Source organism: Trypanosoma rangeli (genome assembly GCF_003719475.1).
Source record: "Trypanosoma rangeli strain AM80 chromosome Unknown Tra_15.4_contig_00010, whole genome shotgun sequence".
NCBI classification, from domain to species: Eukaryota; Euglenozoa; class Kinetoplastea; order Trypanosomatida; family Trypanosomatidae; genus Trypanosoma; species Trypanosoma rangeli.
In genome coordinates, this window is record NW_021705754.1 from 17,990 (window position 1) to 32,489 (window position 14,500).

Genomic DNA, 14,500 nt, shown 5'->3' on the forward strand with positions numbered 1-14,500 from the left:
CGTAAAAATTTTCGTTCTTCTCCTGTAATTCTCCACACACACACCGGACGACTCTCAGCCCCCATCCATCCACCCTTCCTGCCTTCATCTACAGATGCTCCACCTGCAGCTTCACCATGTGCGTAATCTCACGTCCGTCGAGATCAGAAAGCGTGATGGTCAAGACATGCTCCCCCACCTTAAAGGGAAAGAACTCAATGCACTCCTCGTAACTTTTGCCATCGTCGTGCTCCTCCTCGTTCTTTTCACTGCTGTGACGAGGGCTAGCAACTGTTTTGGTACCGCCACCGACTAGGCTGGTGGTATCCACAGGACCACTGAGAACGTCAGCATCCAGGTGGTTTTCCATGGAAAGGCGAACACGAAGCGGCACCGCCTGCCTCCATGGTGCACTAACCCGCACAAGGAGTGTCACAGGCTGCATCACCGAAAATCTAAGCGGAAATTCACTCGTCACGGCGTGTCCGCTTCGCCACTGGTCCTTGAAGGCGGCCCCACCACTCTCGTCCCCCGAGACACACATAACACGAACCACGGCATCCTCCAAGGGCTCCATGCTCACCAACACATTTGCAAGGATTGAAAGGTCCAAAGCGAGCTCACCGCGGCACTCGGGAAGTTCTCGCACCACCCACGGGAGTAAAAGCTGACGTACGTTTGCTGGAATTTTTGTAATTTCTATAGGTGGAATGAGATATTCTGCACCTGCCACAATCAATGCGTCAGGGATGGAGGTGAACAAGAGTCGACTACAAAGAATTTCAATGGTGTATAACTCGCTTTTGTTCTTCACCGTAATTTCAACGCACCGCCGATCCCTCGAGAGCTTCAGCGAGGTCACAGAAACACTAGGGACCTGAAAGACCCGAAGAAATGTTTCCTGCAGACGGCGAGGAATGACTGCAAAAACAGGAACAGCACTGGGAACATTTTCTGGAGCTTCTGGTGCATCATATGACAGCTCTATAGTGGCGCGAAACACGACGCGTTGAAACACCACATGATCACTACAGGCTGGGGCAATCATTGTCACGTGCACCAGCAGGGTATCGCCAGGTTCCAGGCAACGCGAGGTCCCCTTCTGCTGAAAGGCATCGGACTCCAGTGTAACGTAGAGGGATGTGGAGTTCACGCGTTCCTTGCATCCAGTGCATGAATCCAGCTGGCATGACTCATCATGCGCTGTGAGGTGCAGTTTGTGTATCGTCACTACACCGGAGTTTGTCAAATAGAGCGGAAAATGAATTGTCTGACCTCCAAAAATTTCAACCTCATTGACACCCAGCGTACACGTAATGTCGGGAAGCTGCTGCAGGACAGGAATAATAATGGGATTTGGCGAGGGCATCAGAAAGGTGGCGCAGAGAGGCAGCTTCCCGAGACGAATCTCCACGCCGTCCACCGCAAGATAACCCCGCATATTCGGTTCCACCTGCAAACGCAGGAGACGTTGCGACATCGATGGCAAAATCAAACCCGTCACTAGATAACTCGATGGAGCAAGAGGCCCAACCATATGTCCTGCAGTACCATCACCAATACGCCCGAGATCATCTAGCGTCTCCACAGAACGACAACGAAGGGCGATGGATGTTAATTGTAGATCACGACGAAAAGGATTTCGTAAAACCAACTGCACCTCACCCACTGTTCCAACAGCCCACACCACCTGTCCGTGTGGTAAAACGTTTCCATTCAATGTAAGCATCGTCATCTTCAGCCGTCCAGTGTCGATAAAGGTAAACTGGGCACCACTCAAGGGAGCCGTTTTTGGCGCCAAGTGGGGCGGTAACGGGAGTACCTCCATGCCTTGCAACAGAGGTGGTGGTACCACCACGAGAGACTCTATCGCCGCATTGCTTCGCTCCAGAATCTCCAACAACAGCTCTTGTGTCTCCCGACGGAGAATAGGATAGTACTCAAAGAGAAGAAGAGAGGCAACAACACTCTGAATGCCATTATCCAAGCCAGCTTCTGTCACCGCATCAAGAAGCTTCATCAGTAGTGGTACATCCTGAGCCTTATGGACACGCTGCGCCGTAGAGCCTGCCTCTCCCACACCACCGCTCACAGTATCACAGCCTCTTATTTCTATCGCAGCAACCTCCTTCCACTCTGCCGCCTGATCTTGAAACTCCATCAATGGAAGAGGAATGCCAGCCATCCTACAGGCACGCATCAGTAATGCTATGGAGGCGCCATGAGCGTTTGCCTGTCGCTCCGATACGGCAGCCTCGACAACGTTAAATATGGCCTTCCGCCAGCAACCACAAAGGGAACTCAGGTAGGGGATCTGCTTCCGCAGGTCTTGCTGCATCGACTCCGGTGTGTTCTTTGCCGATGCCTTCAGAACAGTCAGAGATTCCAGGAACTTTCGTTTATCTCCCTCTTCTGCAAGCAACTCTGTCCGCTTGAGGTGGATGTTCGCCTCTCGCTCCTTCAAACCGGCCCGGGACCCGGTGGTAATGGAACGAATCTGCTGCAAGGCCTCCTGAAGATAAAGCTGCAATTCCATAAAACTCAGCCTAAAAATCTCTTTAAACGCCTCGCGTGCGTTCTTCCCAGCATCCTCAACGTGCGTGCCCATCGCCTCTTTGTTGTCCCCCTTAAAATAACGATGAATTATAGCAATCTGGCGCCGGAAGTTTTCAATTTGTATGGATAGAGGTTCCTCCACCTCTTTGAGGAGTCTGCGGTTCAGTGGCGCGGCTGGTAAGCTGTGCTTAAGCAGCAAAGTGGCCCTACGCTGATCCGCTCGCACACTTTCCACAACGGTCTCCAATTGTTTCAGTGTAGTACTCATCTCCGCATTCCACACTGTTTCGTCACTTTCGAGCGACGAAAAAATATTCTCCACTACCGTTGTAACATCTAGCATCGGGGGTCTTTGCAAGTAACGCAAAGCCGCAAGGGCTTCTAGGGTTGCGGAGCACCACATCGCATCCGCGTCTGGTAGCGACTCGTGATAGGCAAGTAGTGCGGCATCTAATGCACCCAAACGCAAGAGAAGATCTCCCTTTTTCTTTGCCAAACGGGAGTGCACAATGCGGCCATTAACAACTTCATCACCTCCACCGCTCACTTTGTCAATACCCTCAGAAGCGGGCTGTGTCGCAGGTGACACCGTGCCTACTGAGGATGTAAGAGAGATGATGCTGGCATTAGCCTGCTGCACCACGGGAAGGGCAATCTCCATCAGGAGGTGCTGTGCCACCTCCTGCACCGGTGTGGAGGCGTGGGCGAGAAGAAAGATATGATGTGACATTGACGCCTGCGCATCCGCTGTAGGATCTAATACTATACAGCGACACGTACACTCTTTAAAATATCGCTGAAAGACCAATTTTAGTGCCGCGAGGGCCTGACAAGGCTCGTGGTCGTGGCAGTTGAGGACTGCTATCACAGCAGCGACACTTTTGTGGGCCTCCATTTCAGCCCATGGTGAGGCAGCAATTGAGCTGACATCAGAGGCAACGTCGATCCGCATTTCAATTAAGGCATCCTCCCTGTAGTACTCTGTGGAGGCTGGAAAGACACCACGAAGAGAGCGTACAGGCACAAAAGGATTCTTCAACAACTCATGCAGCATACGTCGCTCAAATCCACTTGCTGCATCTAAGGAATGCCGCCCTCCATCCTTTACGGGAGCACTGCTACTGCTGCTCCTGCTGGGGTCACAGGTAATGATATTTTTATCTAAACCACTCACACGTGTTTCCGAGGCACACTCCAAACAGAGCGATATTGGGAGCCAAAGGACCGACACGCAACGGTGGAATCGCAGCGATGTCGACGGTGGTTGTGACACCAAAGTAACAACTGTTTCTTTCATCTTTTGAACAGAGTGTGGAAAAAAAAAGTGGCAACACAGGCACGCTGATGACACACAAGATAGATAATGACAACAACAACAACCAAACAAACATCAACACCACATCGTTACTTGACACGGCAGACGCTGCAGCTTGCATAAACACATACACACGGAGACATACAGCAAAAGATGGAAGAAGTGGGGTGCGCAGAACCACAGCAACGATGCTGTACAAACAATCACGAACAGTGTGCCACGTTGATGCCACATATCCCAGAGAAATACCATTGTTTCGCAGCAGTCTTGCTTATAGATGTCAATATCCCGCTCTCCTTGCCGCAACGCCCCACCGCCCTTATTCAATGATAAGATACGTGTCAGAAAGCTGGCATCCCCCTCTTTCCTGTGCAGCAACGTCATATATTTTTGTGTCACGGCACTTGTTAAATTAAGATTTCGTTGTTGTATTTCCACCCAATTATAGAAATCCACATCTTCCATTGGCAATTGTGTCAGTAGAACAACCTGAAGTAGTGTGAGTGTGTGAGAGGGTCACTCTCCTCCCCGTCAATGGAATGGTCTCCCGCGCCACCCACTATCCTGGAGACGCAGCAGCAGTTGCATGAATGCTGCCTCCCGTGCCGTTGACTGAGCTAACGGTAGTTATAAGGGGTGATCATCAAGATAAATATTGCCTGGTCGAAGATGGGCGTGTCTGACGGCATCGCATGAGACGATCAGAACGGTTGTTATTTGCTCGAGAAGTACAAAGACAAATACAAAAACCGTTACTGTTTAATAAAAGGATTTTCCCCACATGAAAAAACAACAGAATAAGCCACGCATCGCGCGACACCTTTTTCCCCCTTTTTTTTCGTTTTATGTTGGCTGATGCATTATCATTGCACTTACACCTCCTCTCGTAACAATGAAGGAAATCAGCACGAGTAGAAAAACAACAATATGTATATATATATATATATATAATGCATATAATGCATATAATGTATTACATATATAATTGCATGACATAAGCGTGTTTTATAGCCACAACTACAACTTATATGAGGCCATCAACCTCCAATGAATATGGCACGCGTTTGTAGACAAATGTGAGAGTATTTTGCTCTTCCAAGGTTCACCGCCTCCCCAATCCTTTCCCTTGTGTTTTCCATAGAAAGTATCCTCACCTCATTCGTTGCCATTAAACAGAAGAAGATGCCCAAAGGAGATGACACGCACGGGAAGCTCACATGTGGGTGATTTGTCACTGTCCATGCGCAAAACGTAGTACAACTGCCCCTTCATCACCATCGGATTATCACCTGGGTTCACAAAACTCAATTCAAACCGCGACAATACCTCCTCATTCTCTCCCTCATTTTGATTGTGACGATAATCCTCCTCAGCGGCAGCCTCAGCGTTGCGGGAGTCACTACAATCTCCGTTACCACTGCTACCACCGCATTTTCCAATTCCTCTAAACGGTTCCTGAACCAGCGTCCACACATGAGCCGCATGCACGTAGCCGACGTCCTCAAGAAGCTCAGAGGATGCGACATCGAGCCGCAGAAAATATGAGTTCACCACTTCTATTCGGGCTGCGGGATCATGCGGCTGCAAGTCAAACTGCAACATGAAGCAACGGTAGGCCTGGGAGAAGGGAGAACCCTGCTCCGGAAGCTTCCCCTGCAGTGCGGCATCAAACAGCCGCACTGACACCGTGAGAGTGAGATCTGCGTTGCGGCACTCGACACGGCGCGGAATATGACGCCGGGCAAAATCTATCAGCCGCTCAGTGCTCGTTGCCGCAGCCAATACGGCGCGGGGCTCCATGTTGAAGGAACTCAAGTAGTGTTTTGCCAGGGGAAAAGGGGCAAGATGTCGCAGTACAAACATTTCCCTTCTAAGTCCAAGTTCCGCTGCTGAGGCCACGCCAGTGGCCCGCTCGTCTCCTTCGCTGTCACTGTGAGGCATCAACGCATCGTCTGTCTCCAAGTTTTTGGTGGGGTCCTTCTCGTCAAAAACTGCGTCGTCGAGGAAGTCATTTTCGCTGAGTTCAGATGCCACCATTTCTGCCTCCCTCACTATTTTTTGGGTTGAGTCGCTGACAATTTTTTCCAGCCTCGTCTTGAGCCACACCAACTCACGCAGGTTAATAAACTGTTGCGCAACAGGAGACAAAGCCGGGGACGTCAACAAGGCATCTTCGACTCCTGTAGATGGCAGCAACGCACAGCGAAGATCTTCACAGCAGGCCCGGACAATCTGAGACGGGCCCGCGCGCTGTTGCTGCTGCTGATTGAAATCGCATCTCTCACAAGACGTCTTGGAAGTGCAGGAGTTGGCGTCCACAGGCGGGTAGGAGAGAATAAAGCGGATATCCTGCAGATGGTGCGGATGGCGATGGGCTGCGTGAATTCGCTTCAACAGCGACCTGTACAGGGAAAGATAGTTCATACCTGAGTGTGGCATGGTGGCGTGTCACTTCTCTTTTTGCTTGGAAGCGCCTTCAGTGCATCTCAATCACGGCCTCAAAAAAGCGAAGGGCTTTTACAAGGCTGTGACGGCGACGGCGGTGCGGCACCACGTCCTTCCCCCAACCACGAGATGACGACCCGTTGTAGAGGAGATGCAGGGAAGTGCACCCAAACAGAAAACAGAGAGGCAACAGAAAGAATCGAATGACAGAGCACAAAGAGGAAGCCACACCACTTCCAGAGAGAGAGAGAGAGGTGCGATAAAGAAGAACGTCAAGACACAAAAATGACGAAATAAATGCAAACTACTCGTGGGACGTTCACTTCCTTCCCTTTTTCTTTTTGCTTCCTGCCTTCGTCATTGTTTCTTTTATTCTAATGCTGGCATCAGTTCACGCAGAAGGGATGCGTGACACAATACTGTCTGTGCGCCACACAGATACACACACACACACACATAGAGAGAGAGAGAGAGTCAAAGCAACCATGAACAACGGGCTGCTCTTTCCTGTTTCGTTCGCACCTTTTCCTGCTCATTGTTCCAGCATCAAACCATCGCCTTCACGAGCAGGGCAAGCAACAGCCCAATGATAAGAACGACTAGAAATAACACACAAATTTTGAAACCCCCTGCTTGTTGGTATTCAGCCGCTTTTTGCAGTTCTGCCCTAGCCTTTTGAACACGTGTGTGTGCCACTGTCATATTGTAGTCTATGCGATCAATTACAGCACCCTGCTCAATGACAAGGGTGTTCATGTCTTTAAACATGTCATGCAAGGACTTGATTGATGCGTATATCCTGTCAAACTCCTTCACGCGTTCATCCACCATATGGTGATTCAGCAAAATAGTCTCTACCTGCTCTTGTGTCATGCCCTTCTGAAGATACTGATCCACCACAGCGTCCGCCTCCAGCTGTTGTTCAATGACGCGCTGATGCTCGCCACCCGCCCAACGTTGAGCCACTGCCTGCTGCTTTTTCACGTCCATCATATAACGACGTTGTCGCTCACGGTATACTTTGCTGATGTTGTTAATCTCATTGACGAGGCACATTTTTACGTTGCGAAGAATACTCAGCTCCACATCTGTGCCGCTATCCGGAAGGTCACGCATGTAGGAGGTTTCCAGCTCGTTCACGACCTTCTCACACTGCTTGAAGAGGCTATCAATGACGTCCTGTGCCCGCTCAATTCGAAGCTCCTCTTGACCCTCGTCCCGGCTTGAGCTGAATTCAATCTTGAGGTGATTGCGCCGCAGGCCCTCAAGGACTTCCATCTGCTCCTGAATCTTCCTTTCTATGGCGCGGACGTCATCCATCTTCTCCACCCAAAGCGGGGTGACATAGGTGCTGTACAGCTGCTCCTCCTCCTCAAGCAGCCGCTGCGCGTCGGGGTGCCGTGGCCGCACGCTACGATACTGTAGAAACTCGCCGGTGCGATCACGTGATGCCATCGCAAAACCACGCACGTGATAAACGTAAAATAAGCGCCCCCCCCCTTCTCTATTTATTTCTATGGATATGTGAGAGTATGTTTATTGCCCCAATGGAGTAAAAGGAAGCCAAGCAAAAGCAACAATAACAATGATAAAAAGAGACTAAAAAAAAAAAAAACTGTTATCCCCCTCCAAAAGGAGACCATCATTGCCATCATCAATGTGTTTGCATCATGCCCTAGCAGTTCATAGTATGTGAAGCTCGATACAGTCAGGGTTCTACCCACCCACACACAGAACAAAGCAAGGGTGAACAAAAAAGACAAAACAAGATCTGCCCTGTTGGAGAGAGGTAGCTATTGCCTTTGGCAAATAGAAAGATAGTAGTAGACGACAAGCAGAAGACATTTTTTTTTTGTTTTAAAACAAAAATGTAGAATAATACGCTCCTCATTCATGGGTACAGCTGTGCAAATACACAAATGTAAGGACAGTAGTCATCTTGGAATCGGTGCCCAAGATATGACACTCGCTTGTAATAAAGAAAACACGGCGGCACCTACACGGCCAGTAAAAAGACAAAACAAAACACCACCCTTGCGTTTTCATAAATATATATATATATATATATATATAAAGTATACATGTATGTATTAATTCACATTCACATGCATCTAATATGTCTCTACATGTCTCCTATTCAAGCCCGCACCACCCCAACTAAAACGCAAATTTGTAACATCTCCACCGCAAATGACCATTCGTGGTCAAGATCTCATTAAGGGTGTGCAGCCTCAACCCAAGAGGTCCTCCCGGAGCCGTAACGTTTGTGGGTGTAGAGCACAATCACCACCACAACGCTTAGAAACACCCCATTAACAATAAACGGAAGACCACTCAGTATGCTCGTGCGGGGCTGATTCTCGAGGGACCACGATAGAAGTTTTCCCATAGTGAGAGCCACAAAAACTTCCAGTACATTCTGCAGGGTTCCCACACATCCCAGCACTAAGCCTGCCACACCATCTTCCGAAGCAATTGCCGTGATCTTCGCGCTAAAGATTGTTGGGGCAATTGATGCCATTGATCCCAAAATAGACACCAGGTACATCTGAGGACCTGTCACCGCCATGGCGTAGGACGCCGTCAGAAGAGGAATCATCGCCAAGACAATAAAAAGCACCGGCAATACAATATCGCTTGAAATCACAAACCTGACACCAACGATTTGACACAGCACGGAAAACATGGCGGAGACAGAAACCATGATACTCATCTCGGGTAATCCCCAACCGAGGCGAAAATCCACAAAGAGCACAAGCATCATTTGGGTAGTAACATTACCAACCCGCAGAAGCGCAAGGGAACAAATAAGATTCCTCAACAGCGTATCCTTGTAGATCGTAGACATACTACACGCCAAACTACTAGCCGAAGCAAACAAAGGAGTTGTCTCCGTTTTGACCTCCGCCGTGGACGAAGCATCTAGCGGTCGAATGGGAACCTTTACCGCAAAGGTGAGCAGCATGCCAATGCATGCTAGACACGAGCCAAAAGTCAACGCGGCGACACGTGAATAATACCAACTAATCACCCCACACAGAAAGGAGGAGGTGATCATCGACGTACTAAACGTTGCCCCAAGGTAACCAAATGATTCCAACAACGCGTTACCCTTCATGTAGTCAGAGAAAAAGGCATGTAATATTGTCGAAGGGACTGAAATCGCGGCAACTCGAGCCACCCACAACATGTAAATTGAGCCATGAATATCGCTGAGCACAACAAGAACTGTCGTGACAAAAAAGAAAACCATCCACGGGGTCAGAAACTGAAGACGACCCATACGATCCGAGAAGTGACCGGTGAGACCGCAAAGAACCACTCCACTCACTGCCGTTGTGGCTGTAAAGATACCCTGCCATGTGGGCGCTTCAGTCTTTCCAACAATGTCCTTCAGAACGAGAGGTGTAGCAACCTGCAACACGGCCCAAGAACCAATGACACACCCCCAAATAGAGCACAACTCAAACACGAAAAGACGGCTCTCTCGGGGCGAACTATCCATCACCGCGTAATAGCTAAGGCAAGAAACGGAAAAGAGACTCACAAAGAGAAAAAAAAATGCCAACTTAAAGCACACGTATCACACAACTGTCAACAATGGGTGCTCGCTCACAAACCCACACTTTCAGCAGCCGCCCACAAAGACGCGCGACTGCGGCATGCAATTCTCTCAGAAACACAAAGAAAAAAATAATAATAATCTTCTAAAGTAAAGATAAGTTAGGAAAAGTAAGCGAAAAAAAAAAAAATTCGTTTTGATATTGTTGACGTAGCTGAGACGAAGTAACACCTTAGATACAGAAAATACCTCCTTCCCAGGAATCTCACTTCATACACAAAACACACCACAGACGCACACAAGCTACGCTTTGGGCCTTCTCGCTTGAAACCTCGACCCAGGTGGGCCTTACGAAAACACTCATACACCCATCAACCCGTCGTTCCGTGACTCTCTCACACGAAAAACAGGTGGTATATTCAAAAGTCGCAAGGTCGCAGGGTTTGAGTCTACAAGCGCGCTGCCCCACCAACATTGTATTTTAAATAATAATCCCACTCACCAAAAACGCAAAACAAGAACCAAACAAGCATGCGAGACAAACGAAACAAAGAAAAGAAAAAAAAGTCAATCTATTTAGCTGGTCTGTCCGTTTTCAGATTAAGTCACCAAGCTTCACGGAAGAAGAAGAAAAATAAGATAACCTAAAAAAAGAAAAAAAAATTATGGACTTACAGGTTGCTACCATTCTTTTTGTCGATGGCCAACGACACCACTATGGCGCCGTCACCCATCACCACGGGGTAGACCTTGTTCTCCAAGTTGAAGCGCGCTTTGAACTTTCCACGAACGTTGCGCACGACGCCGTCCACGGCATTCTTTTTGAGCAGCAGGATGATGCAGCCGCCAAATCCGCCTCCCATCATGCGCCCACCCGCAACGCCGGGATCCTGGTTGATGGTCTCCTGAATTAAGTCCAGTTCCTCTGTCGTGATCTTCATGAGCGTCTTCATGCCTTCGTGTGCCTCGTTAAGGATGCGGCCTGCCGCCCTGAACCGCTCCTCGTGTGTCAGGCTGGTGCTCGTATTTGTGAGGGCGATAAAGTCACGCGTACGGATCTGCTCAGTCACATTGTAGTAACTGCGGTCAAATTCACTGGGGGAAAGGTACTTCCGGCACGACTTGATGAAACCAACAGCGTCGCCATCAGCGGTGTAGTTGCGTGGCTCACGCACAAGCTCGGTAAACGTGAACGGCTTTCCGCCCAAGACGTGCTTTGAAATCTTCTCCTGTGCATGTTCCTGGTCACTGCGCACGGTATTGTACGCCCCAGCCGTTTTCCCCGTCAGCTCGTGCTTCACCATGGAGTCAATAAGAAGGAAGCAGGCGTCATTGCCCGTCACTGGTGTGATGTCACACAACCTGTACGTCAGTGCCATGCAGTCAAGCACCAGAAACTTGTTTGCAACGGCAAAGGCGGAAACAAACTGATCCATGATGCCAACGTTCGCACCGCAGAACTCGTTCTCAATGCGGCGGCCCTGCTTCACAAGCTCAATCATATTGTGAGGCGACTCGCGGTGGAGGAAGGCATACCGCCGCCCGGGCGTCAGGCGGGGGTTCTTGTAGCGACCGGTGATCGTCGTGCTCAGCGCATTAAGCAGTGCGATATCGAGAGAGGCGGACGCGCTCATACCAGCTCCCATCTCGAGCGTTCCAAGAATCATCATGCAGAGCCCCTTCAGAGGTTTGGCGCCAAGCTTTACACCGTGATGGGGGAGGCGAATCGAGACTGCACCACGGACAAAGGTGGTCCACGCCTTGTCGTGTTGCGACGCGCCGAGTTTGTCGAGCTCGAAGTACTCACCGAGAGTCGTGGCAAAGCGCAACTTGTTGTCGGTGAAATGCTTCACGCGGCCCACAAGAATGTGGCAGCCGTCCCCCACTGCAGCGGGGCATACGTACCCGCCCATGTAGTCAACGTGTTCGCCAATGAAGTTGACGCGCCCAGGGGCAAAGGTAAAGAGAACCCACTCCACATCGTCTTTACCTTGCACTCCAAAGGCCTTCATGAAGAGTGGTCTCATCTGCGCCAAGGTCCTGTCGAGGCGCTTATCTGTATAGCTGGTTGGGTACATGTCTGAGTAGTGTGGTAGGTAATAAAAATAGATGTGCTGACTTACTTGAGACAGTAAGAAGAACAACAAGGAAATGAAGCAGCGGAAAAGGAAGAGGTGCAGCCCCAGCCGCCCACAAAACTGCAGGTACTCAATTGAGGGACACCGTCAAAACAACCACATCCCACATACCTCATCGTAATGCTACAAATGGAATGACACGCGCGTATGGGGGCAAGTAGCGGAGCCACACTCAGTCTCACGACACGCCTCACAACACCACATCCGCGCTTCTACCGGCGGTCAGTGCGAGTCCAACGGCAATGAGGAAACTGGCATTTTTAGTGTACTGACAATATATGCAATCTGCTTGTCCCAACCCCTTTTCTGCTCTGCTCGCTTTTCCAACGCGGCATGGGCCACACTCATATGAATCCAGTTAACACAGGTAGAGGTCCACAAGTACGACAGCGAACAGAGGCCAGAAATAATATTCAAATATGCCGTAACAACAAATAACGCGGTGTACGGTTTGGATTTGTCAAACCATCCACGTGCGAAGAGTAACATTTGTCCTACGGTTGCTGGCGCCAATGCAACAACAAAGATAATATAACAGCATCTAATTTGCCGCTCCCGCTCCGTAAAGCTGGCATGGTTGATCATTGTGCGAAGTGCCAACTGAACGATGAGTTGCGTCATGACAAAGAGGAAAAACACCCCAGCCGCAGTCGTGTAGAGCGCGGCTGGTGGAGAGTGGACGTGTAGAAAGTGCGGGCGCCAGTACAAGTAGTACGAACAGCCGTTGAGGATACAGAGCACATTCACAGCTAACGCAAGCAAACCCATACGAAAGGACAAGCCCCCATATTGAATGCGAAGTTGTGCTCCTTTTTGACTGTCGGGTGTCTGCGTTCCGAACTCAACCATTTTTGATGCCTTGTAGTAGGTGTGTGAAGAAGCAAGAGACAAAGCAAATAACACACATTGCGTGTATATGGTTATGTGCAGCACTCAGTGCTGATTCACACGTACAACAGGGGAAGACGCCCAAATGCGTTTGCGAGGAAAAGTGAGGGGAAAAACGCACACCCACTCCTCTTGCTTACTTTTTGATTTCCCAACGTTTCCGCCCTCATACCGTACATCGCATCTCCACCCTTTTCATCCTCCATTTCTCTCCCGCTAACGTGTAAAGTTTTGGGTGACATATGTGGCGGGCACCTCACACACAAGCGGTAACTTGCGACCGACGTAGTCGAGACCCTTCTGCAATACATCCAACACTTGTACCGCGCTGTCCCGTTCAGCGCGGCGTTGGTGCAATTCCTGCCGTGTTTGTCGTAGCAGCTGTTCCACCTCCGACCTTTCCAACGATAACTCGTCAAATTCCTTGTGAAGAAGCTGATGCCGCCTCTCAAGGTCGTTGTATTGTTCCCGACTGACGGTGTTTAACGGAGACAACGCTGTCTTCACCGTGTTGTTTAATATATGCCTAAGCTCTTGGCATTTCATGCGCCAGCGCTCTGCCTCTATGCTTGACTCGTGGTGCCGCTGCTGTAAGGAGACGTTCTCCTCTGACAACTGCTGGATGAGACACTCCTGCTCCCGCAGCATTGCGCCTTGGGTACGGTAGACTTGTGCCTCGCGGTATTCTTTCTCATCCTCTAACCGATGCAGTTCGCCCTGGTGCTCAACAAAATGATGACGAAGTCGTTTCTGATGCTCCTGTTCCTGCCTAACCAGTTTCTGCTTCATCTCAGTCATCGCCTCACGCAACGCTGCCAGCTCTATCTCGCGTTGATTTCGCTCCTGCTGCAGAAGTAGTTGCACCTCCCGTGATCGACTCTCCAGCATCGTGTGTTCTGCCAACGACATACTTGAGGCCGCGCATTTATGCAGCGAATCCGCCTCAACGTGATGCTGACTATCAACTTCAGCAAGGGGCTCTATGAGTTCTACCGTCCCTGCACTTTTTGGAGTCTGAAACAAATGATTCCGTGACTCCCCGCCGTTTCGCTCGCACAGAGTGGAGGAGGAGTTTATTGTCAATGTGTTTAACGCCAACTGAGCGACATACTCATCGACAAAGAAGACGTATTGATAGACGCATGTTTTTGCGGTGTCAAGAATCATTTCTAAAAAGCGTTCGGAGGAAATGGCACCAAAGAGTCGACTGTAAAGTGCCAACCAGTGGCTCAGCCTGGCACAATCACTCAGCTCACAGAGGCTTAGAAGCAGGTAGAAGTAGGCACGGACGCGTGAGCGGTCCCTAGACACAACGTAGTAGTGCCGTGCGCGTGTTGTATCAGGGACATCAGGGGAAACGTCATCCACCACGAAGTGAAAGAGGTGCCCCTGCTCCGCAACGCTCTCCACCCGACCCATGCCCTCCATGGGGTACTGCGTGCCCTTATCGCCTGTTAAGCCATACACGTATAAGCATTGACAAAAAAAAAAAAAAAACTCAAGCGGAGAAAACAACAACAACATAAAAGAAGTAGGAGAAGACGCAGAAAAAACAATCTGTCAATCATGAATAATATATATATATATATATATATATATATATATATATATATATAC

At 49.6% G+C, this 14,500-nt stretch overlaps 8 protein-coding genes across 8 annotated transcripts, besides 6 other annotated features; all 8 read right to left on the reverse strand.

Moving 5' to 3' along the window:
- Positions 1–88: 88 nt before the first annotated feature.
- On the reverse strand, positions 89–3,832 carry TraAM80_00560 (uncharacterized protein; the record flags this gene model as incomplete). Its single annotated transcript, XM_029377633.1, has 1 exon — positions 89–3,832. One exon carries the CDS (start codon positions 3,830–3,832, stop codon positions 89–91), a length of 3,744 nt encoding a protein of 1,247 aa, XP_029242500.1.
- Positions 3,833–3,925: 93 nt separating this feature from the next.
- On the reverse strand, positions 3,926–4,315 carry TraAM80_00561 (uncharacterized protein; the record flags this gene model as incomplete). Its single annotated transcript, XM_029377634.1, has 1 exon — positions 3,926–4,315. One exon carries the CDS (start codon positions 4,313–4,315, stop codon positions 3,926–3,928), a length of 390 nt encoding a protein of 129 aa, XP_029242501.1.
- Positions 4,316–4,775: 460 nt separating this feature from the next.
- Positions 4,776–4,834: a microsatellite.
- A 171-nt stretch (positions 4,835–5,005) lies between these two features.
- Positions 5,006–6,274, reverse strand: TraAM80_00562 (uncharacterized protein; the record flags this gene model as incomplete). The annotated part of the gene is made up of 1 exon (XM_029377635.1): positions 5,006–6,274. The coding sequence occupies one exon, from the start codon at positions 6,272–6,274 to the stop codon at positions 5,006–5,008; it is 1,269 nt and encodes a 422-aa protein (XP_029242502.1).
- Positions 6,275–6,627: 353 nt separating this feature from the next.
- Positions 6,628–6,671: a microsatellite.
- A 55-nt stretch (positions 6,672–6,726) lies between these two features.
- Positions 6,727–6,752: a microsatellite.
- An 89-nt stretch (positions 6,753–6,841) lies between these two features.
- On the reverse strand, positions 6,842–7,750 carry TraAM80_00563 (syntaxin; the record flags this gene model as incomplete). Its single annotated transcript, XM_029377636.1, has 1 exon — positions 6,842–7,750. The coding sequence occupies one exon, from the start codon at positions 7,748–7,750 to the stop codon at positions 6,842–6,844; it is 909 nt and encodes a 302-aa protein (XP_029242503.1).
- Positions 7,751–8,343: 593 nt separating this feature from the next.
- Positions 8,344–8,368: a microsatellite.
- A 142-nt stretch (positions 8,369–8,510) lies between these two features.
- Positions 8,511–9,800, reverse strand: TraAM80_00564 (putative transporter; the record flags this gene model as incomplete). Its single annotated transcript, XM_029377637.1, has 1 exon — positions 8,511–9,800. One exon carries the CDS (start codon positions 9,798–9,800, stop codon positions 8,511–8,513), a length of 1,290 nt encoding a protein of 429 aa, XP_029242504.1.
- A 678-nt stretch (positions 9,801–10,478) lies between these two features.
- Positions 10,479–10,520: a sequence feature (A-rich).
- An 8-nt stretch (positions 10,521–10,528) lies between these two features.
- On the reverse strand, positions 10,529–11,935 carry TraAM80_00565 (putative galactokinase-like protein; the record flags this gene model as incomplete). Its single annotated transcript, XM_029377638.1, has 1 exon — positions 10,529–11,935. One exon carries the CDS (start codon positions 11,933–11,935, stop codon positions 10,529–10,531), a length of 1,407 nt encoding a protein of 468 aa, XP_029242505.1.
- A 282-nt stretch (positions 11,936–12,217) lies between these two features.
- On the reverse strand, positions 12,218–12,844 carry TraAM80_00566 (uncharacterized protein; the record flags this gene model as incomplete). Its single annotated transcript, XM_029377639.1, has 1 exon — positions 12,218–12,844. The coding sequence occupies one exon, from the start codon at positions 12,842–12,844 to the stop codon at positions 12,218–12,220; it is 627 nt and encodes a 208-aa protein (XP_029242506.1).
- Positions 12,845–13,099: 255 nt separating this feature from the next.
- On the reverse strand, positions 13,100–14,311 carry TraAM80_00567 (uncharacterized protein; the record flags this gene model as incomplete). Its single annotated transcript, XM_029377640.1, has 1 exon — positions 13,100–14,311. The coding sequence occupies one exon, from the start codon at positions 14,309–14,311 to the stop codon at positions 13,100–13,102; it is 1,212 nt and encodes a 403-aa protein (XP_029242507.1).
- A 145-nt stretch (positions 14,312–14,456) lies between these two features.
- Positions 14,457–14,499: a microsatellite.
- The last annotated feature ends 1 nt before the right edge of the window (position 14,500 follows it).